Here is a 23,744-nt window from a genome sequence, read left to right on the forward strand (position 1 = left end):
AATGATTTAAGGTTTATTTGTACATAAATCTGTCAGCATATATTAATCCAGTAGTTTGGGCTACCACACTCTGCCTGCTGCATTGGTTATGCACCACATAGTTGTGGTTTAGGATCAGTGAAGCTCAAACAAGTCCTCCTCCTCTCCTCTGAAGTGCTGCATGTGCCTTATACTGTCTACATCTAGGAATGTGGGCAAACTGGTACCTCTGCAGTAATATTTTGTTTAATTGTTTCTAGGGCTGTCAAAGTTAACGTGTTAATATCGCGTTAACTCAAATTACTTTTAACGCCGCTAATTTTTTTGTCGCACGATTAACGCACGCGCGTTCTGTATGACCCTCGACCCATCCCGTAGTTTGCCAGACCAGGAAGTGGCGCCGTCGTGATGCGGTACAAGCAAGCAGAAATGGATAAAGGACAGAGACTTTTGAATGACAGGTTCAGCTTTCAGATCATGTCAGATAAGACTTAAGTTATTTTCTCCTACTGTCAACATGAACGGAGTTACAGGAAGTTCGTAGAGTCTTATATAGCCTGGACCACTCGCTGGCCATGCACATCGCTAATGCAGAGAGCCGCCCCCCTCCATGCTGGATTTGTTTATAACGGAGACACTCAGACAACTCTGCAGGGATGGACTCGCTATCCCGGTGTGCCAATGCACTTTTGGGCCAGTATGATTTATTCATTTATTTAGGTTATTATATCTGCCATGAACCGGCACCGCAGCTGCGCTATTGACTGTTGACTGGTCCGATCACGTCTCCTTAAGGTCCGCTCTCATCCCCATGCAGCTCCTGCTTGAAAGTGAAAGTATTCGGAAAAAACGAAACGCCAGATAAACGCCAAATTTAAATAACAGTCAATCAAGATGCTGCAAAAGTGTCAAAGACTCTGCAGTCCCTACAGGAGATTGTCTAATGCATGGTGAATATACAGCTGCATCATGAGGAGGAGGAGGAGGAGACAGAGCAGCAGAGGCTGGTGTGTGACAGGAGAGCAGAGGTTAGTGAATGAGCTCTGTAGAGTATCATAATATAAGCTGCAAGCATTATTAGACGGTGGGTCTCCTTTATTTTACAAAGAAAAAAATAGTTTTAGATTAAATCCATAGCTCTTCTATGATCTGAAGAATGAAGTGATGGTTAAGTCCTCTTAGTACACCTTAAAAGTTCTCAACTGAGACTTCTTTTACTTTGTGTGTTCATGAGTTTTGAAAAGAGGCTTCAAATGTGTGTTTATTGACATCATTCCAGTAAATCTACTAGGGCTGTCACTTTTTATTCAAAATTCGAACATTCTTTCAAACCTGAGAATAAAAGTTCGTATCCGAACTGAAATGAGACGTTCAAAGTCAAAATACACCCTCTATCAGTGCATCATGCAGTCTAAAGTAGTTTGCCATTCGACCCAGCAGAGGGCGCCCTCAGAGAAACTTGTCCGTTTTATGCCCTCTTGACCTCCATTAAGACTCTCTTTGCTATTTGCTATGCTATTTTACAATGGAAGGCCTTTGAAGTGAAGCAACAAATGGACAATTACAACACTAAAACATCTTAGAAGCGCTGTGTGGAAGTATTTTGGATTTAACTGTGTACGTGAGTTGGGTCGCGGTACGGGGGGGGTTTCGAATATATTCGAACATCACATTGTCATATTCTAAATTCGTTCGAAGTTGTTTTTTTATAAAAAGTGACAGCCCTAAAATCTACTGGACTGATGACAGTCATTTCTTACTGGCAGCATTTATTTTACATTTGGACTACATTTTTTAGTTTGAAAGTAAAAATATGATAAATAATAGCAGACATTTTTTAAGTAATTATTTGCTTTTTCTCTTGAGCAGGGCAGATGTGTCCATCTTACTCACATCAGAACAGTGAAACACCATTAGATGTGTCTGTGCCTTACTGCTGAGCTCTCAGCAGAAACTTGACTTCTTTATGTCCATGTGTGATGATGAGATCTGTTGTTCTATGTTCAGCTGCTGAGAACAGAGGAGTGAACTTCTAGAAGTCTAAAGTTTGACTCTGCATTGTGGTATTATTCAGTGATGTTACATTAAGGTCAGTATCTCCATCCGTTGTGGCTTGTTGGGCTTGAGTTTACCATGATATGCTCTCAGTGTATTTTTGGAGCCTTCATTATCTTTGAGCTCAGACTAGAGAATTTTCTGGACTATATCTGTTGTTATTTTGGGTTGCTGACATGAACAAACATTTGCATAAAGAAAGCATTTTTTCCACTTGTGTTGATAAGGGTATTTAAATCTTGAGAAATAGCACTGTAAGGTACATTTAGAACAGACAAAAAAGTGTGATTAATTTGCAATTAATTGCGAGTTAACTATGGAATTTGTGAAATTAATCGCAATTAAAAATTTTAATCTATTGACAGCCTTAATTATTTCACATGCAGGCCTTATCTGTCATTATTTTCACACTTTCTATTGTGCAGTAATTGCTTTATTTCTTAAAGTTTAAATAAACATGTCAACTGAAATAACTCTTCAGTCAAAACATAGGCACACGGGGATAGCATTTCTGTAAACTGGCCTGATAAGCACATACTTGTCAATCCACTCTTGATTAAAGGTGCAGTTTTCCGTGCCAACTTTCCGCTTCAGGCTATTTGGAAGTTCAGCTTTCACTTCCTGAGAATCAAAACAAAAGATCTGTTTCCTCCACGTGCATTTCACATGTCATAACACTCCAGATTGACGTCAAACTCAGTGATGGATGGCATGACAGCTCTGGCTATGAAGAGTCATTAGAATGACTCTATTGCCCCTTTGTGGCTGGTTTCTGTATAGGTGATCAGGGCTGATCTGACTGTTAATTTTTTTAAAAATACATATTTAAAGACAATAAGAATATTAACATAATAGTATGATAATTGGATCAAACTTTATTTTATTTTGAAATCCCAAAAGAGAGTAGAAAAAACTGGCAGTTTTCTCTACATTGACTTTACCAGTGACAGGGTCCTTATTGCAAGCATTTTGCAGCATAACAAAAGTATTTATTTTCACCTCATGAGAACAAAAATATCAACTGGCTAAGAGCTGACCTGCATGAAGCTACCCATATTCATTATTTTGGTGATTACAGCACAAAAACTGTATAAAGTTCTACACAAAATGTCTTCAGGTCATTAGTTTTATAATGTCAACAATTACATAAATAGATACTTTATTAACCCCGAGTGAAATAAAATTCAAGCAGGACCCACTTGTCTCAGATGACCCTGTGTAATACACAAACATAAAGACTAGACAGTATACAATACAATACTCTGAGGGACTGTGACACTTAGCTGTCTCTTTCCTCTGCTCTCTGTCTGTAGCAGACGCTGCCATTCCATTAAAACACCTGTATGTTTAATATGGTAAATGGAAATTCTGTAATTCACTCAAGTTTGACCATGAAAACAGGTCAGTTTATCTAACAGGTCACTTTTTCTGCCCTTTAATAAATCTGTTTTATGATTTGACTGTTGGATATACCAGATGCCAGCATAAGATTGATTGGATACCACCAGTAACTTTAATCTGTTCATGTTGTATCATTTGGCTGATATTGGCCGATACCAGCTTTAAGCCGATGGATCTTTACATCCCTAGTATTTATGACCCAGTGAATAAAATAGGCACTGGTGTCAGAGGCTGTGTCAGACACTTGCAGCTCCACTACAGTGTAAACTAAACCCTGTACCCTTCTGCACATTTATGTAGAGTTGTTTAAAAGGATGGAGAAAGAAACCAAGGTATAAACAACCTGGTTCTGTATATTTCTTTCAAAACCTGGGAATAGATAGTGTTTTAGCTTTGTGATACTGTGTAAGCCTAAAAAAATACTCTGGCTGTGATGTAGTAGTGTGCAATCATAACACTGGCTTCAGCTGCTTGGGTTGTTCCGATTCCGATACCAGTATCGGAAATACGTCTGATACTGCTTAAAATTCAGGTATTGGTATCAGCAAGTACAAGAGTTTATGCACCAATATGATTCTGTTTGGTTTAGCTTTATTTTTTGCTTCGTTTAGCCATGTTAAATGTTAGCGCTATAAACCAGAAATCAATTCTTCCTCGCTGCCGGGAAGCACTGCATGCACGAGCTACTGTTTCTAGAGCACCAAAGAAGAAACAAAGGCTCACTGCAGCAGCAGAGAATGGTGGCTTCGTGACAGTTTTTCTCTGAATCAGTGTTAATCTTGTCAGCTATTTTTAATTTTAGTTTTAGTCTTTAAATGAAATGCATTTCAGTTGTGGTCATATTTTAGTCACTTATACCCTTTTTAGTTTTAGTCTAGTTTTAGTCGACGAAAACTCCAAAACATTTTAGTCTATTTTTAGTCCATAAAAAGTCCTCATGTTTTTAGTCTTTCCTTTTAGCCCAAGCGTTTATTTTCTTGCCTAAATCTGGTTTCAAGTCATGGTAGTGTGATCTATGCACTCTGCTAAACCTGGAGTGCATTGTTTTTTGACAGATTTACCACCAGAAGAGACATATCATAGAATTTGAATGCCCGACGAAAACGACATTACATTTTAGTCTAGTTTTGGTCATCTTGATGAAAACTAAACTTACTTTTTGTCAGTTTTAGTCATCACAGATCTCTTTTTGTTAGTTTTAGTCTCGTTTTCGTCATGGGAAAAAAAAGGCTGTCGACAAACATTTTTAGTCATAGTTTTAATCAACGAAATTAACACTGCTCTGAATGTGATCATTAAAATGCCTTCCAGACCGACACTGTCGTACACGACAAGAAGTGACACAGTTGATCAAAAGTTCAATGTAATCGAATTCCTGTAACCTGTGAACCATAAATCGTTGCCTCTTACTTGTTTTTCCTCAAATCTAGCCGTTATGCCTTACCATTGATGCCATTGATGCCTTTGAATCCCTTGCGGCAGCATTTTCAGAAACCCTGGAACTCATGTGACTTTTGGGGACTTTTATGAAAAAAATCCACACCAGTATAGTGGATATTTAACGTCCTTTTTCCATTTTAATCGAATTATGTTCATTTATTACCGCTAGCTGGAATGCTAACCACCATATTATTTACCCTTTGTGAGGGTCTGTTCCATAATCACGTCATGCTGACTGAATAGAGCATAATAGAGAGAGAGAGCCTGTGATGCAGCCCCCTGTATTATTGTTATTTTAATATTTAGCAGTAAAACTCAGTTTACAGAAGGAAAACAACTTAAGGGTCACAGAGATGCTTTACATTATGATTCTATTGGTTGAGCCATGTTCTGAGCCAAATATAGGTCTAAAATAATTTGCTACTCTGCACAGTCAGTCCAGAAAGTTCACACTGATATCGGATCGGTACTTGGTATCGGCCTGGTATCTAAATCATATCTAGAAAGAAACAATGGTATCAGAACATCCCTATCAGCTACTACAGGACAATTTTCTTCTTCATCTGCTCAGATCAAAGCTCAAAATTGTTCCCATTTTTGTCTGCCAGCGCTCCACTTTATTTGGATTGCCCACCACTGCACACCCATCCTCCCTCCACTCCAACAAAACTTTAATAACAGAAACGTGTCTGAGAAAGACAGAAACTTTATAATCACTGCAGTCAGTTGTGCAAAAGAGTGCTCTAGATTCCAAACAGGATTGGTGAATAAAGCTCTTTCATTTCTTTGAAATGGAACACAAACATTCATGGTTACATGTAGCCTTAAAATGACCTATTTTGTTTTGTAGTCATTTGATATTTTTGGCAGTGAAACAATACTTCTAGTCTGTTTTTCAGCACTGACCGCCAGAACAAACTTCTCTGCAGTGTTAAGAAAAATAAACATGTACTGAGGTTGAATATTTAAGATAATTAACATTGTCACCATGATAACATTCTTTGGTTGTGCTGTTTGGCATGGTCTGAAATGGGTGTTGTTGCACCTGTAACCACCCCTAACAGTGACGTCCAAATGACAATTTACATTTAGATCGCTAGACAACATAGGCTGCGGATTAAAGATGCAAATAGATTAGAGTATCTTATCGATTTATTTTCTTTTTCAAATCCAGAAAGCAGCCTTTAGCCTTCAGGACAGCAGAGCAAGCATGCTAGGTTTCAGTATCATATGAGGGGGTTTAGCTGCCTAGGAGGAGGTTGCCACTCCTTTTTTCAGGTAGCGTCATCTACCTGAGGGTTATCTGGGTTCACAAAGTCAACTCCGTTGATGAGAATGATGTTTCTAGGGTTTAAGCTTACCCATATTTTACTTGGCTCACAGTTCTCAATCTATTTAAAGCCATGCTAAGGTATGTAGAAAACAAGTGGTACGTAATTGGATGCTTGGCCTGGTTGTCTGGTAGAGGATTGTGCACTGGGCAAGTGTTGATAGAGGCATTACATAGGTTTAATTATAGTGTCTATTTTTTGATTGAATGAAAATTTAAATCTAGGCAAAGAAAACTGACAACTGTCAAAACTGATTAAAGTTTATTCAGGATGACAGGAGGCATAGGGGTGTGCTATGTATGAAGTTTTTAAGATATTTCAAGCTATTTCCAAGTAAGATAGATTAAGATAATGTTATTGTATCAGTATAGTTTATTGATGTTGATTTAAAGTGGATGGAATAGAGTGCAGGCCCAATGCTCGATGTTTAGATAGTGTGCAATAAGAACTAGTAGTAATATTTTTATTAAGCACAATATAATCAGTTTGATATGTTTGGTCTTAATGGTTTAAATTGTATCATTTTATATTATCTGAGAGCATCTGTATTTTTGATACCATGGCAAAAGGGTAGCAATCCTAGATGCTGAATATTGGGTGATTCATTGGTTTTAATAATAAAAAAAAAAAAAAAAAAAAAAAAATTTCTGCTAAACTCCTACATACTGTCTGAATTGCACAAATTACATTAGAAATATTTGGTAACCTCCAGTGAAACTGCTGTTAGTAGCTCTTTGCCCAACTTTTCCCAGTGTTTCGAACGCATTTGTGCAATTAAGACATTACTCGCTCTCTCTTTTGGTTAGAAATATGACCCAGTACTTGGGATGCACAACACTGGATTTATGCTAATATGTCAATATTTACAAATTCATTTTTGCAAATACCAATATTGATACCAATATAAAATAGTTAGCGCAGACTTAAAACTTCAGTCTTTAAAACACACTTAAAAGTTTAGGAAAAGTCCTTTAAAAAGACACTAAAGTTAAAAAAAATTAGATTGAACAAAGAAAAAGACTTTAACTGATGTAGACCTGTTGGCCTTACACAGATGTTTTTGTTCATACTAGGGCTGAACGATTTACAAAAATATTTGAATTACAATTTTTTCGCACAATATTGCCATCTAATATTGCAATTATTGTTAGTTCCTCATTTATGTATTTTTCAACAATTTCAAACAATAAATCATTCTACATCGTAACCTGCATTCCATCAGGAACACACTTATCATACATTTAACCATTTTATTGAAAGATGCTTTAATGATACTCCCTGGGTTAGTCAAGCAGCGTGCTTCGACTTTCAAGGGAATGCATAGCTAGACATCTCGTATGGACATATACATTTATGACAATGCGTATTTAACACAATGAAATTATTTCAGAAGTAATTAATCCATAGTAACATGAATCTGAGGATGCAACAACATTTAAGCTATAAAGGAGGAGCCTGGGGTGGAGGAGATGAAATTTTACTAGCAGCAGCATGTTGCAACAACATTAATGTAAGCAGGGATCAGTGAGAAGTATGTCATGCTTCAATGGACCACTGTGTCAACACTTGAATGCTTGCATGATGTGCATAAAAGCTCTGCTGCTGCTGCAAAAAATGAATATATTAAACTGATATTTTGGCAAGAAATATTGCAACTTCTGCAATTTGTAAATTGCAGCAGGCCATATTGCGATTTAATATCATTTAATTGCCCAGCCCTAGTCCATACAGCCAATATTTAAAGCTGATATATTGGTTGTAAATATTGTCAAAAATTTCAGTTCTGCCAATTTAACTTTATAACCTAACATCTGCCAGTACCAACATCATGCTGCTAATATTGTGCATCCTTATCTTGAACTTCTGTTTTTGATGTTGTGGTTCAAGCCATCTCAGTATGACTCCCCATTGCTCAAAGTCAAAGGTACAACATCCACTGATCCACTGTCTACACCACTTATCTTATTTGGGGTCACAGGGGGCTGGAGCCAATCCCAGCAGCCATTGGATGAGAAGGGTATATCCTGGACTGGATGCTAGTCAATTGCAAGGCTGACATTTAGGACAAACAAGTAACAATGCTCACAGTCAGACCTGTAATCAGTTTGGGGTAATGAGCAAGTCTGTGGACTGTAGGAGAAAGCCAGATTACCCATGCATGCACAGGGGCAACACGCAAAACCCACACAGAAGGGCCAAGGAGAACCAGGACCGTTGTTGCTGTGATGCAACAGCACCAACTCCCACTCCACTGTGTAGCCACAACATACTTTAAAGCAGTGTTTCCCAACCATTTTTCCTTGGAGCCCCCCCTACACGCTCCTCAGAAAAGCGGAGCCCCCCCCAGGACCCAAGAGAGAAGAAAAAGTGACACATTGCTGCCAAAAATCAACATAGATTTTAATTGTTCCACTGATAAAACCCTAAAAAAGTTCCATGCATACTTTTCTTAACAAAAGACCTTTGTATGAACTACTTTATAACTGCTTTATCATGGTTTTAGTCAAGATTTGCAAACCTATTTTTGGCAGCCTCAGAGCAGACAAAGCCTCGCGCCCCCCCTAAGATCTCTGGCACCCCCCCTGGGGGGTCCCGGACCCCAGGTTGGGAACCAAGGCTTTAAAGGATGTAGGCTACAAAATATAAGCACAGTCATGATATTTAGCAGAGCTTCAGCGTCTTTTTTTCACTTTGCTGTCTTGAGCAGTATCTCTGCTCTGCTTGCATGAACTTGTCAAGGTCACTGAGTGTTTGTCTTTGACACATTCACACTGACTGACAGGTTGTTTTGTCTCTGACACAGCGTCGGGATATGAGTCTTGGCAGAGTGACAGTGCCTCTTACTAAAGCCTGTATGACTGATTTCTTTTTCTTATCTCATAGTCTGTTGTCCTCTTTTAAAGATATTTCTCTGAAACATTTACGTACAGATTATTACTTAATGTAATTATAATGCTGCCCATTTAGTGCCAAAATTATAATATGACATCAACCAGTACATGCAACCTTCTGATGCTGTGGTTTTGATTCTAAGAAAACCCTCTTTTTGACTATCTGGACAGGCAGACAGTAACTTTCAGCACTATACCCTTTTCTTTTCCATGTTGATTTCTAGGATTTATCCTTCTCAATAGGATATGTTTTTTAGCTATGACACCAGACAGATGCTCACTTAGCTGAAAAAGTCTGTCAGATCAATCAGGGAAATATTGTCATCCCCTTGAGAAGTTTTAACAGAGGTAAAAGTTGTGTCCCTGTTCTTCTCTTGTTGAAGCCTCCATTCTGCTGCTGGACAAAGTAACATAATGTGTCTGCAAGCATGTTAATTTAACAAGTAGGGGAGAATCCAGACTTTTTGAATGAGGTAACTTGGGCCTTAACTCTCCCAAGGGTGGCATGGAATTAATGTGCAAAGTAATAAAGAAAAACAGATTGACAATAACTGGAAAAAAAGGATAGGAAAAATTGTATCTGGCTTCACATTGCATCCGGGCTTTAGAGCAGGGGAAGCTGGTCCAATAACTAAGGCTGCAGTCCAGCTAGTGGCAAAGTGTAGCATTACAGCTCATGCGCTTTAACTGGATTTAGGGCCTTCAAATGAAAAGATGAATTTGTTTGTTCAACTAGTTACTGTGCTGTTGACTAGAGATTATGATGAAGGTAAGCTGGTAAATTGTGCAGATCCTGTGCATTAATGCACCCTCTTATATTAAGTTTATTTAGCCACTGCAGCTATCACATATTGACATTTACATGCATCTGTGAGCATGCATTTAATCACATGACATGACAAAGACCAGTGGTTCTCAACTGGCATGGCCTCAGGACCCACCAGCCATTTATCTAACCATTTATTGCATGTAGAGGAGATAAAATAAATATTGATCAAACATTTAAATTAACCCAATTTCACAGTAAAACAGGGTAAAATATAAAGTGTCCATGCATGTCCAATAAGGACTTAAGGACTTTTGCCACCATTTTTTTCCCAGACACCTAGTCATGACCCTCTGAAAACTGCTCCGTGACCCACTTTTGGGTCCTGGCCCACCAGTTGAAAACCACTGCACTAGATCAATGTGATACCAGCTTTAAGGGGTTAAATGAAGTGGTTGTTTAGCCTTACATTAAAAGCCTAAATATGAATTTTTTATTCCAAAGAATTACTGGAAAAATATTCATATGTCACAGATGCGATGTTACAGATGAATTGTGATATTGTCCCAAGGTTATAATAGTTATGGATTTTTCATTAGTTTTTGTTTTAATTTTGTCTTCACTTTCTGTGTTTGATTTCAGTTTAGTTTTTATTAGTTTTGACTGCTGGTTTGTTAGTTTAGTTTAGTTTAGTTTTTATTTTGCAAAAATGCTTTGTGTTAGTTTAGTTTTTATTAGTTTTAGTGTTATTTTTATATTTTTTTATGGATAGATGTCGGGGCTGAGTGAGTGAATTTTAGTTTTAGTTATTAAGTTAGTTTTAGTTCACTATAACAACCTTGTACTGTACTAGCTAAAATCAAATGACATCAAGACCTCTTTCGATACCACCACAACAAAATATCTCCCGGACCCCCAAAACAGCTTAATTTATTGATTTACTTTTATTCCCAACCTTTACATGAGGAAAGAACAGTAAACAGTAAACAAGTAAGAGAATATTTAAAGTAATGCTTATAGTAATTAAAGACGAAATTAATCAGATTATCCTATAATAACGTAAACTGCCTAAATGTAAGTTTTTCCTTTGAATTTCATTAATAAACCAGAAAAACCTGCATTAAGTCTGCTCTCTATATTTTCCTTTTTTTTTTTTTTTTTTTTTTTTTTCCCCCCCACTTTTAAGTCATCTTATTGGTGACTGCGTTTATGCATGGCTGTGATCAGTCTGCAGGGTACATCACTGGCTTTCCCCTCTGCTCCGTGTCCTTCTGTAACGGACACTTAGGTTAGCATGTGCGTTTTTAAAAGATGCTGAAGAAACTTAATGAAGCCTATTTGCCAACAGTTGAATCAAACAAGTAGTGAGGATAAAGGCAGGGGTGGAAAGACATATAGCAGGCAGAAAGAGGCATGTCTTCAGCATCAGTCAAACCAAATCCTGAATCTTCCTCTGTGCCGAAGGTTTGATGTGTTTCTAACTTATTTAGAGTAAAACTGCTGTGAAATAATCAGGAAAAAAACATCTGCTCTCTTTGTATCACTGCTGTTTCAACAACAGGACACCAGCACTTGCTCTCTTTATTGCTGTGTTATCTGTTTTTCTCCTTCACTGTCGTTTTTTTTTTCTCCCTCTCGTATATCACTCTTAGGGATGTCTCCTCCCTCCTCAAATAGTGACTTTAGCTTTCGTATATTAATGAGTTTTAAATATTCAATTTATATTCAATGCCCAAAATTCTACAGTATAAGTCCCAGTAGGGTATGCATCTTGTTATGGTGGTTTTTTGAACTATTAAGCACTGAATTAGCGGCCCATGAAACTAAATTAATAGCTGGTATTAATAGTTTGTCAGCTCTATGAATGCTGTTTCGGGGTTATTAACGTTAATGTTGCTCATTTTCTCTGTCACCTTTGTCTTTCTTTGCTCAGATCGAAGGCTTTGACGTGAAACGTGTGGACGAGTATCACCTCACTGGAATCTCACTGGACATGTTCGTCCGATGGGAGCGCAGACCTCAGAGCTCCACGGATGGACGAGGGGAGAATCGTAACGAGACTAGAGGAGAAGGAAGACCAAAACAAGAGCAGAAAAAAGTTGATGACTCTCACTACTCAGAAGGACTGGTGAGTGAGATCTTGATAAAACAAATAAGATTTAGCCTTGGATTTAGACATAAATCATGTTTTTACAGAGGATATTGATATTTCTGTATGGGTCACCCTGCTTTCAGTCTCGGCTAACCTTGGACCTGGGGAAAGGCGTGTCACTGGGCCAGTTGTGGTTGGAGCTGTTACGTTTTTACACTCTGGAGTTTGCTCTTGAAGAACACATCATCAGCATCCGTTTAAAGGAGCTTCTCTCCAGGGAGGTGAAGAACTGGCCTCGTCGCAGGCTTGCTATTGAAGGTAGGAGATTCCTCTTGTTACAACATGTCCTAAAGGCATGTGAGCATAGCAGTAGAAGCCTGCTGCCCACACTGCATCCATTAAACTTGTTATACCTGCCCTATAAATTCTTAGTTTTCCCCTTGAATAGTAAGACTTCGAGGGCTTTTATCTAGAATGCAGAGAAAGGGAGGTGTGGTGCTTTGTATTGGTATATTTTTGTGAAGCTCTGAGTTAATGTTGTCACTAACACCCGCTCATGTCACATGCAGTTGGCACACACTGTTAGAAAATGAATCTTTCAGGTCTGGAGAAGTAATAGAAATCCACTCTGTAAACTGTCTTTTTGTTTTTAGATCCTTTTGCCTTGAAGAGGAATGTCGCACGCAGCTTAAACAGCCAAATGGTGTTTGAGTACATCCAGGAGCGCTTCCGCTCAGCTTATAAATACTTTGCTTGCCCTCAGAGCCTGGGTGCTGCTGGGCGCCATAGAGGCAAGAAGTCAATAAAAAAAGGTGCAAAATTTGAAGGGGTTGAGAGAACGGAGGCTGGTTTACTGAGCAAGAATGAGGACGAGGGGAAAAGTGACAAAGGTCAGAGCGCCCAGAGGGGGCATCGGGGTCTAAAAGAGGACGAAGAAGCTGACAGTGAGGATGAAGATGGTTCAGATCCGTCCAGGAAGGAGGAAGAGAAGACTTTGGATGCGAGTTTGATGGACATGGTTCTCAACGAGGGGAACAAACCTTCCCTCTCCCCCAATGGCCTGCTGGACAGTGACAAAGAGGGGGAGGAGGAGGAGGAGGACGATGATGACGGCGACGAAGAAAGCAGTGTTTTAGAAACAGATGGACCTGTTGCATCTGAGAATCTGCACTATGTGTTTGATAAGATGATTTTCACTGGCGGAAAGGTAACCATCACAAACACCATGCACCCTTTTGCATACATGATCAGTCATTAGACTGCATGTGTATTTCTCAGCTCTGAGACATTTAATTCTGAAGCCCACACTTAAGTAATGATCAATGCCTTCATTGGAAGACTTAGGCCACATTTACAAATAAATGATGGCTGAAACTGTTGCTTTTTGGCTGTAAGTTTACACAGCAACAGCTTTTTGGGAAGCTGAAAACAGTAAGTTTACATGTATTTTTATACAGGTACATGCATGTGATCAAGATGATTACAAAGGAAGTATGTGAAGCTTCTAAAAAAATTAGACACCGAAAAATGATTATTTTTAATTGTCAGCATTGATGGGTATCTGCCACTCCAGTGATAATTGAAATTTGCGAAGATTAATTATTGGTTTGTTTACATATAATGTTCTTAAAGGGGGATTACGCTAAGTTATACCCAATGCCTAGCAGCATTGTAGAATCAACATTTTTCATGCTGTTGTCTCATAAACGTTGTCATTTGTCTCTGTTAATTTGAATTGTTGTTTGAACTTTTTGTCATAGCCTCCGACTGTCGTGTGCAGCATCTGCAAACGGGACGGTCACCTGAAGGACGAGTGCCCTGAGGACTTTAAGAAGATTGAGCTGAAACCTCTGCCCCCCATGAACGATCGCTTTAGAGATATTCTTGATGGCCTCTGCAAACTTTGCTACTGTAAGATCATTAATATTGACATTGTTGAATGCTCCTTATATTTTATTACCAACACAAATGGTGAAAATACAGATGTTTTGCTCTTGCATTTGATGAATACCTATGTTTATTTTAACTATTGGAAAAAGAAAGAGTAGGTATTACTAGATCCACCATTAAACCCTTTGTCTTACTGGAAGTAGATCAACAACCTGCTGCCTGATTTGGTAATAAAGTGTGACTGCAATTACACAGGACAACATTGCTGTATGTTACTGTGAATACGATATAATACATAAATGGTATCATGGCTGCTTGCTTGTTTATCATTGAAAATGAAGAGAATAATGATAGTTTTGAAGCATGTATTTCTCAGCTTAACAGCATTTGTGCAGAAGGATTTTTTAGGGTTGTTCCGAGTCCAATACCAGTATCGGAAATATTTCCATTCTGCTAAAGTGTAAGTATTGTTATCAATGAGTACACAAGTTTATGCACCGATACGATTCTGTTTGGTTTAGCTTTTTATTTTGCTTCGCTTAGCCATGCTAAATGTTAGCACTATAAACCAGAAATCAATTCTTCTTCACTGCCGGGAAGCACTGTGTGCAAGAGCTACCGTTTTTTGGAGCAGCGAAGAAGAAACAAAGGCCCCACTGCAGCAGCAAAGAATGGCTGCCTCGTGGCAGTTTTGCTCTGAATGTGATCGTTAAAATGCCTTCTAGATTGGCGCTGTCGTACACAACAAGAAGTGACACAGTTTATCAAAAGTTAAATAACTTTTGAACCATAAATCACTGCCTCTTACTTTTTTTTCCCTCTTGAAGTTTGCCGTAGTGCCTTCCCATTGACATTATTGATGCCTCTGACTCCCTTGCAGCAGCATTTTCAGTGAGCTTTGAACTCGTGTGACTTTTGGGGACTTAAAGGTCTAAAATTACATTGCTAGTCTAACACCTTGGTATCTGAATTGTATCGGGAAGGAAAAATGGTCTTGGAACATCCCAAGGATTTTTTAAACCTTTCAAGTACTACTTGATAGAGAAATAAATGCTGCTTTATGCAGCTATGTAATCGCACAGCCTGACATCACTATTGCATTTGGATATTGTACAGCACTCATTTGTAATAGGAGGTGTAAAACGATCAGTTTTTCTTCATCAGAATTCGTCCCCAGTCAGTTGATGTATTGCCTGATTGAGTTTCTGCTTTTTTTTTTGTAGATGAATTGTCACCTTCACATGCAGAGCAGCAGAAGAGGGAGCAGATCCTCGCCAGCCTAGAGAGGTTCATAAGGAAAGAGTACAACGGTAAGTATTAAGGACAAAAAAAAAAATGTTCTCCCAGTAAGGACACAACTAGGCCTTTTTTATTGCCTGGAATTTGCTCTTCTAACACATTTATTAGAGAGCATACATTTTTTGATTCCTTTTTTTGCTGTTTGATTTGTGCAAAATATTAAATGAAATCTAAAGATATTCATGCAGGAGGTCAGTTTAAACCTTCCTTTTTTTTAAAATGTGGGGCCAAAAACTGACTTTTGCTTGGCTTTCTAGACAGGTATTTACATTTGAGAGTTTTTGAGAAGGACACTGAAATGCACTTTAAACTTAAATAGAAGTAAACGTTTGTCATTCTTTCTGTAAATCTTCAGATAAAGCGCAGCTCTGCTTGTTTGGCTCTTCCAAGAATGGCTTTGGTTTCCGTGACAGTGACCTGGACATCTGCATGACTCTGGAGGGTCACGAGACTGCAGAGGTAAGCCAACAAAACACATGTATTACTAGATTATCACTAGATCTAACTCTCTACATCATTGAGCTAAGATATAAATGACCTTTACATTTTTGTCTAAACAGAAACTGAACTGTAAGGAGATCATTGAAGGCCTTGCAAAAGTTCTGAAGAAGCATACAGGTGGTTACACATTTTACAGATTGTCTTTTGATAACTGGGATGCTTCTGCTCCATCTAATAACCAATATGACTCTTTTTTTTTCAGGTTTAAGAAATATCTTGCCTATCACAACAGCTAAAGTGCCTATTGTGAAGTTTGAGCACAGACAGAGTGGTTTGGAGGGAGATATAAGCCTTTACAACACACTGGTGAGTGAAAAGACTCTCATACAAGGGTCTTCCTTCATTGTTTCACAAAGGGCTTAAATATGACTGAAGAGAATGTTGAAATGAACATGAAGGGCTTGTTTCTGCAGGCTCAACACAACACCAGAATGCTCGCTACTTATGCAGCTCTGGATCCACGGGTGCAGTTCCTGGGATACACAATGAAGGTCTTTGCAAAGGTATGTTACATTTGTCAGAACTGATACTTTAATCACAGACATATTGCAAAAGGAAAGGGAAGTTTGTATTTTTATTTAAAAGTCTGATAAGGATGCACCAATGCCAATATGAGTATGGGTTTTGGTGCTAATACCAAGCCTAGGTGTTCAAACTGGTAATACATTTCAGATACTGCACTAAGTATCATTTTAACAGCCTCTGAGAATTTAATCTGGTAGGTTAAATTGGAGCCATGTCTGCAGTTCGGTGACATTTTAATAATAATAATAATGTTTATTTATACAGCACTTATCAAAACCAACGTTGCAAAGTGCTTTACTAAAACATCAAAGTTCATCAGTGAAAGTCATGATTAAAAAAAAATAATTGATTTAAAAATAAAAGAATACACCAAGTAATAGTAACAAGTTAATGTAGAACTAGGATAGATAGAAGAATACAAAGAAAATAAAAATTGGATAAAATATTAAAAACCTTGACCAATGGAAAAAAAATCATATAGACAAGGGATTGGAAGAAAACACAATTCACAAGAAGGCTTTACGATAAAGATATGTTTTTAGAAGGTATTTAAAAGAAGACACTGATGTAGCTAGTCTGAGATCCTAAGGCAGGTCGTTCCACAGCCGAGGTGCCCTACTAGCAGATGCTCTGTTGCCTTTTGTTTGTTTTGTTTGAGGTGGGAACAATAAGGAGGTTCCTGTCTAAGGATCTCAGGCTGTGCACTGGATGGTGAGGGGACAACAGCTCAGATATATATTCAGGGGCCAGACCATGAAGAGTTTTAAAAGTAAGAAGTGAAATCTTAAAATCAATCCTGAAAGAAATGGGCAGCCAGTGCAGGGTCATAAAAACAGGAGTAATATGCTCTCTTATCTTGGTTTTAGTTAAAAGTCTTGCAGCTGAATTTTGTACTGTTTGGAGATGTTCTATTAATTTCAGATTAACACCTGTTAAAAGACTCTTACAATAGTTCAGTCTTTACCATAAATAAGACAAAAGTAGAGCAGACTCAGATTGGCAACTAAGCACTGCCACAATTTCATTAACTGGGGATAAGGCAAAAAAATAAAAGTAGATTTAAAAACTGTGATAATATTTTCAGGCAATCATCTGAACTGTTGGCTGTACTGCTATTAGAGCTGAACAATTTGCAATAATAATTGAACTGCAGTTTTTTCACTCAATATTGCAATTAAGATTCAATTTGCCATTGTTTTTAGGTACCTCATCTTACATATTTTTCAATAAAGATAAGAAATAAATATTTCTATATTATAACCTAAACCGTATTAGATTAGATATACTGGGGCAAACCGATTTAAAAGAAATATCTAAATATGATTATTTTCACTCATACTGCAAATTTGATATCAATTGCTATATTAAAGAGGATGAAAATTTTTATATCAATCTTGTTTTAAATAAGAAAAACATATTCATCGGTACAGCAGGGATTTTTATTTTTAAAAAGTTGAATTTTGGCACAATGTGCATAAAATCTGTGCTGCATAAAAATGTATGAAACTTGTATTCTAACATTTCAAGTGAAAGAAATACTGCAACTTTTCCAGTTCATAAATTGCAGCAGGCCTTAATGTGATTTAATCAAATTTGTGATTAACTGCCCAGCTCTACTGGCTACTGAGTCATCTTTGATGTTATCTGTACTCCACTGAAGTACATTCAAGTGGGTGCTTTCACCATTTTGGATTTTATGTGTCCAGCAGGTTTTAACAGCTGTGTTAATTTTGGCAGCTATTTTTAATTTTAGTTTTTGTTTTAGTCTTTAGACCAAATGTCTTTTAGTTTTAGTCACATTTTAGTCATTTCTAGCCTTTTTGGTTTTAGTCTACTTGTATTCGACGAAAACTCAAAAACATTTTAGTCTAGTTTTAGTCCATAAAATGTCCTCACATTTTAGTCTTTACTTTTAGTCCAAGCATTTATTCTCTTGCCTAAATCTGGTACCAGATCATGGGGGTGTGTTCTCTGCATCCTGCCAAACCTGGGGTCCCTGCTTTCTACAGCTGAGAGGCAGAATAGCTACAGCTGCATTGTTTTTTGACAGATTTGCCCACAGTGGAACAATATCGGATTTTTCTGTTCAACGAAAACTAAATTACATTTCAGTCTAGTTTTAGTCATTTTGACAAAAACTACATTGACTTTTTGTCAGTTTTATTCATCACAGATCTATTTTTGTTAGTCTTAGTCTGGTTTTTGTCCTGGAAAAAAAGGCTGTCGACGAACATTTTCAGTCATAGTTTTAGTTAACAAAATTAACACTGTTTAACTGAGAGGTAAATAGGCGTCACATTTGTGTCTTCAAACCAGCAGATACCAGTGATGTAAGACAGAGGGTTTTATCTCTAAGCCTAATTCTTGGGTTATTTTTTTGTGATTATTTACTTTGTAACTCAGTTCTGTTTGTGCTCACAGCGCTGCGACATAGGGGACGCATCCAGAGGGAGCCTCTCTTCTTATGCATACATACTGATGGTGCTTTACTTCCTGCAGCAGAGGCAGCCACCGGTGATTCCGGTTCTGCAGGAGGTACCTGCTGTTATATAATCATATACTGTCATTTCAAATCAAATGCAAAAAGCAAGGCTCGCTAAACTCTGAAAATACATGTCTGCATCATGTCTTCTTAGATCTTTGATGGGAAGACTGTTCCCCAGCGGATGGTAGACGGATGGAACGCTTTCTTTTTTGATGATCTTGAAGATTTGGTGAGTTGAATGAAGAGAAGTTAAGAGAAACTCCATCCTTCCTTGTTTGTATTATTTCTTTATTTGGGGTTTCATTGCTCTGTCAGCCACAGTCTAAATAAAATGTTTGTGTATTGAGATCTTTTCCTGTCTTCTCACAGCGTCGTCTCCTCTCTGACCTGCCACCAAACACGGAGTCAGTGGGAGAGCTGTGGTTGGGACTCCTACGCTTTTACACGGAGGAATTTGACTTCAAAGAGCACGTCATCAGCATCCGCCAAAAGAAACGCCTCACCACCTTTGAGAAACAGTGGACCAGCAAATGCATCGCTATCGAAGGTGCTCCTCAGATCAGCCCTTTACTTTTCAAATTTACTTCTCAAGATCACAGGCCTTCTTTTCTACTCACTTTTCTGCTCTTCTTGTCAGATCCATTCGATTTGAATCATAATCTTGGTGCTGGAGTTTCACGCAAAAGTAAGTTTAACCTCAGTATTAGAACTAAATGTCTTTTTCTAGCGCTGAGGCAGTTACTGAGGCAGCAGAGTTTTTTTTTTTTGTTTTTTTTTTTAATTATTATAAAAAACTCACTTTTGTCATCCTCATTTATGTTAAAATATCACCAAAGTACAGACATGGCTCCACCTTTGCATACCTGCACAAACATTAAGAGGTTAATGGGTGCATCCCTAGATCTTGGCCGCCTTTACAATATCCCTTTTACCTCATCTAGTGACAAACTTCATCATGAAGGCTTTTATAAATGGGAGGAAGTTGTTTGGAACTCCATTCTACCCCGTCCCCGGCACTGAAGTGGTACGTCACTCATGACACAAGTTGTTTGCATAAATGATTAAAACTATAAAATGCTCTCTGAGGCTGAGCTGTCTGCTTTTACTGTCACAGGACTACTTCTTTGACTCGAAGGTTTTGACAGATGGCGAGTTGGCGCCAAACGACAGATGCTGCAGGATCTGTGGGAAGATCGGACATTACATGAAGGACTGCCCAAAGAGACGCAGGTTGTCCCTTGTTTTTTCTCAGATTTATTTCTCTCGCCTCAATAGATTTCCACAGAAATCTTTAGATAAATCTACTAAGAAGTATTCAATTACTGATTCATTATCATAGTTTCTACCTTGTTTTCCCTCAGAGTGAAAAAATAGAGTTTTTTAACCTCATTTAAAGATTAACTTCTCATATATCAGTGCTGTTTTTAACATCAGATATGTCGGGAAAGAATACAGCTTTGTAATATTACTATAGAGGGAAAATGTTATGTTACAGCTGCATGAGGAACAGAGCTGCAAAAATTATCAGCACTGGCAGCAAAGTATTAAAATTTAAATGACAAAGATAGATGGCAGCTAAACAAATATCTTTAGCCTAAGGCGTCTCAGTAGCAATTGCATGTGTGACTCATTCGCAAACAACCACAGCCAGGCAATAAATCAGTTTGAAAGTTAGCAAACAAGGAAACAACACTGATTTAAAACACAGCCTTAGGAAAGTAAAATACAGAAAATGTTCTTACCACAAACAAAGAATATCCTACACTGCCATGAAAAGTAAGACTTGCCAGGAAAAATACTTAATAGGAATATTTAAACAAATCTAGTTATCAGTCATCCAAAGACTCGTATTTTCTTGTAGAAAAACAGTAAAACCAAATGGCTCTATTGCCTAAAAGTAATGGAAATATGTGTAACAGATGTTCTCTGTTGTTGCTCTTATTTCTGTTGTTGATTTGAGAAAAATATTCTGGTTTAACTTTACAGTAAGTCCACTTATATTTGCAAGAATATCTTTACATCTGTAAAGGCAACACTGTTTCTGTAACAAGTGAGTGAGGATTCAACAGCAGGACTCGAGCATGATTCAGATGGGGTGTAAGTCTTTGCTGCCTCACAGTTTTTATTTTGCTGTGCATGTTAACAGCAGGGCTTTCAGACTGCACGAGTACAAGGTCTCACACACCTGACACGCCAGATAGACTGTCTTATTTATCCACTGCATGGATGAATCTCAGGGCGCATTCACACCAGAGCTATTTGGTCAGCTTTTAGACAAACTCTGGTTCGTTTTCCTTGATAGTCCGGCTCGTTTGGAGTGGTGTAAAGGCTCACAAGGACTCTCGTGCAGGCCAAACAAGAAAACTCTGCAAGAAGACGTTCGCTTGTTTGGTCCGCAAGAAGACGTCCGCTTGTTTGGTCCGCAAGAAGACATCTGCTTGTTTGGTCCGCAAGAAGACGTTCACTTGTTTGGCCAGCAAGAAGACGTCTGCTTGTTTGGTCCGCTTGTTTGATCCACAAAAAGATGTCCGCTTGTTTGGTCACGCTTGAAGATGGACAACTTGTGAACCAAAGGCAGGAAGTGGCATAAAGCATAATAATACATAGATTTATATATGTGATTTTATACCCTCAAATACATGTCAGTACTGCACTCGGCATCTTTGTAGCCATAGCAACACATTGGCTCACCTTTTTTCTTCTGTACTGATTCCAAACTGAACAGAGTCCCCCGGACTATCAGGTGTGAAAACGACCTCACATTTATCCGGACTACTTGCTACGCCATTGGCAGAAATGACTAATGGCTAACAGGACAACTTAACCCTGTCTGTGTCGCCCTGTTCTCCTCAAATGACACTGTTTGGGCAGTATGTTATCAGGTCTGGCACAAACACTTCAGATGAAGCTTTGCAAGATGGATTTGCCTGATGACAGACATGGAATCTTGTGAATCCATCTGCTTGCAAAGTTAGAGAATAGTTACACTTTTTTTTCCATAAGCTGTGTGTATCTCTCAGCTTAAAAATAACAGGTATGTTGTTCCATGAGATAGAATGTGTTTCTTGATGACCCTGATGAAGACCACCAGCCTCATAAAGTTGTTGTTCAACTATAGTTGGAGCTTTCAGTTTCCATATCAGTAGAATATGTCACAAGGAAGGTGAACGCTACAAGGTCACATATCTGGTTTGCACTTTTCAAAGTGAAAGCCCAGTTTTTCATGTCCGTGGAGAAATTTGTTTTTCTTGTAAGGAATGCTTTGATTCAGAAATTTTCCTGGCTCCGTTTGGCTGTGTGATGAATCAAGTCACTTGGACTGTGACAGCAGGGAGACGAAGCAACACAGTATGAAAGCTGTGATGATGAAAGCCAGACCTGACCGTGTGGGAGCTGCACACAGCAAACACACACTCTGAAATGGGCGTCTTGCCTGATAATGTACCATGTGTAGAAGGAGGTTGGCCGTGGTGCTGCAGACAATCTATTTCCATAGGTCTAATCCCAGTGTTTGCAGTCTGTGTTGTTTCAACAGCCACTTTTTGATGAAGTACACACCAGGCTACATGCATAGGATTCAATAAAGGGTTTAAAGTAACATGAACCTACAGATTATGCCATGGTTTTGATTCAACACAGAAGTAGCCTATGAAACAGGCTTTACAGTTGTGCTTAGTACGATTTTAATGTTTCTTTCTTCTTTCGTGCTATAAAGACATTTTCCAGCTTCTTTTTATTTGTTACTTCCATCAGTCAGCAATAGAAGGGCACGAAACAGGGACATAAAAAGTCTGTTAAATGTCGGCAACATCGTAGGAAAGATCCAGAAAGAAAACTACAGGATTGGTCATATCTCTCAGAGCTGTCAGAGTAGAAGTAGCAGAAGCCAGGGAAGAGATAGAGAGACCAGCAACGACAAGAGAGGTAAAAAAAAACCCTGGAAATTCATCCAAGTGGCAAAGAAACAAAGTTTTCAAGCTGAGGTAGAGTTTTAAGAACTCAAGACAGAGCTGAAAGTACTGTTAGAAATATTTACTTTGTAAGTTACTGTTTTATTTCTTTTGCACACTCCCCTAATTAATGCCTCTTTTTATGCCCTGGACTTCCATCTGCCAGGATAAAGAAGAAGGAAAATGACAAAGACGAGGACATTAAAGAGGAGGAGCGGGAGCCGAAGGATAGGCGCTGTTTTCAGTGTGGAGACATGGGCCACGTACGGAGAGACTGTCCTGAGTACCGCCACCTCAAACAGAGAAACGCTGGAGCACCAGGTATAAAATGCACCTAGTAACAAAAGCTTACTTCAAAGGAAAAAAACAAAAGTGAGTGAAAACAATGAATGTCTTTTTTTCTCTTGTTCCTCAGCTCCTCACATGGTACGACCTATTGGGAGCTCCCAGTCTATTTCCATTCCACAGGCAGCGGACGGTCCAGGAAGGACCAGGCAGCCCTCCGAATGTGTGAGTACATTACTTAGAAATCATACTTATCGTAGAATCCAGAATCTTACTCCCACTGGTGTGATCTTTTCCATTGCCCTCAGTAAAGTCCACACCATCCAGCTTCTCTGCAGCACCATCTGTTTTCATCATGTAAATGGTTGGTAATCCTCCTTGCTAACAGTTTGCTAGTGAAGCTCTGCCAGTGATGGTCTGATGTGGAAGAAAAGCTTTATGAAGGGTGACACTAGCCTAGTCCTGATAGTCTCATGCTCTCCTGTCTGCAGCTCATTAACATCAGGGATGTGGTCATTGAGGATTAGATTGTAATATCACCATCATGCAGAGGGAAAAATTGTCCTTTACAGATACATGTGCATCTATTAGTTGGTGTCTACTCATCCCAAAAAGTTTACCGCCCTGCGTATTTGAAAGGTTAATGGAATATATACCAAAATTTTACGCACTGTTCTTTGAAAAAAAGGCTAAATGGATAATAGTTTCTTCTAAATAATGTATATGGTTTACCTTAAATCATTTTTTTTTGTCTGAATTATCATGAATAAACCAGAAGAAGTGTCTTTCTTATTCTCTCTTATTAAGGATATTTTAAGGACGTCAGTATTTGTGTAATGATAAGATTTTCACAT

At 38.4% G+C, this 23,744-nt stretch overlaps 1 protein-coding gene across 3 annotated transcripts in view; it reads left to right on the forward strand.

The window, feature by feature from the left end:
- tut4 (terminal uridylyl transferase 4) overlaps positions 1 to 23,744 on the forward strand; it is a 42,529-nt gene that overhangs the window by 13,720 nt on the left and 5,065 nt on the right. For 2 of the 3 annotated variants that reach the window (XM_041791035.1, XM_041791036.1), the window contains exons 11-27: positions 11,797 to 11,991; positions 12,099 to 12,273; positions 12,609 to 13,162; positions 13,716 to 13,866; positions 15,069 to 15,155; positions 15,500 to 15,603; positions 15,705 to 15,762; positions 15,848 to 15,951; positions 16,059 to 16,148; positions 18,592 to 18,705; positions 18,807 to 18,884; positions 19,025 to 19,202; positions 19,293 to 19,340; positions 19,597 to 19,679; positions 19,770 to 19,885; positions 22,772 to 22,926; positions 23,021 to 23,115. In XM_041791035.1, the coding sequence (XP_041646969.1) occupies positions 11,797 to 11,991; positions 12,099 to 12,273; positions 12,609 to 13,162; positions 13,716 to 13,866; positions 15,069 to 15,155; positions 15,500 to 15,603; positions 15,705 to 15,762; positions 15,848 to 15,951; positions 16,059 to 16,148; positions 18,592 to 18,705; positions 18,807 to 18,884; positions 19,025 to 19,202; positions 19,293 to 19,340; positions 19,597 to 19,679; positions 19,770 to 19,885; positions 22,772 to 22,926; positions 23,021 to 23,115 (2,385 nt within the window). Of the gene's footprint in view, positions 1 to 11,796; positions 11,992 to 12,098; positions 12,274 to 12,608; positions 13,163 to 13,715; positions 13,867 to 15,068; positions 15,156 to 15,499; positions 15,604 to 15,704; positions 15,763 to 15,847; positions 15,952 to 16,058; positions 16,149 to 18,591; positions 18,706 to 18,806; positions 18,885 to 19,024; positions 19,203 to 19,292; positions 19,341 to 19,596; positions 19,680 to 19,769; positions 19,886 to 22,771; positions 22,927 to 23,020; positions 23,116 to 23,198; positions 23,255 to 23,744 lie in introns of all 3 variants that reach the window. The other variant, XR_005992089.1, reaches the window with a different exon arrangement.

Source organism: Cheilinus undulatus, linkage group 7 (assembly GCF_018320785.1).
Source record: "Cheilinus undulatus linkage group 7, ASM1832078v1, whole genome shotgun sequence".
NCBI classification, from domain to species: domain Eukaryota; kingdom Metazoa; phylum Chordata; class Actinopteri; order Labriformes; family Labridae; genus Cheilinus; species Cheilinus undulatus.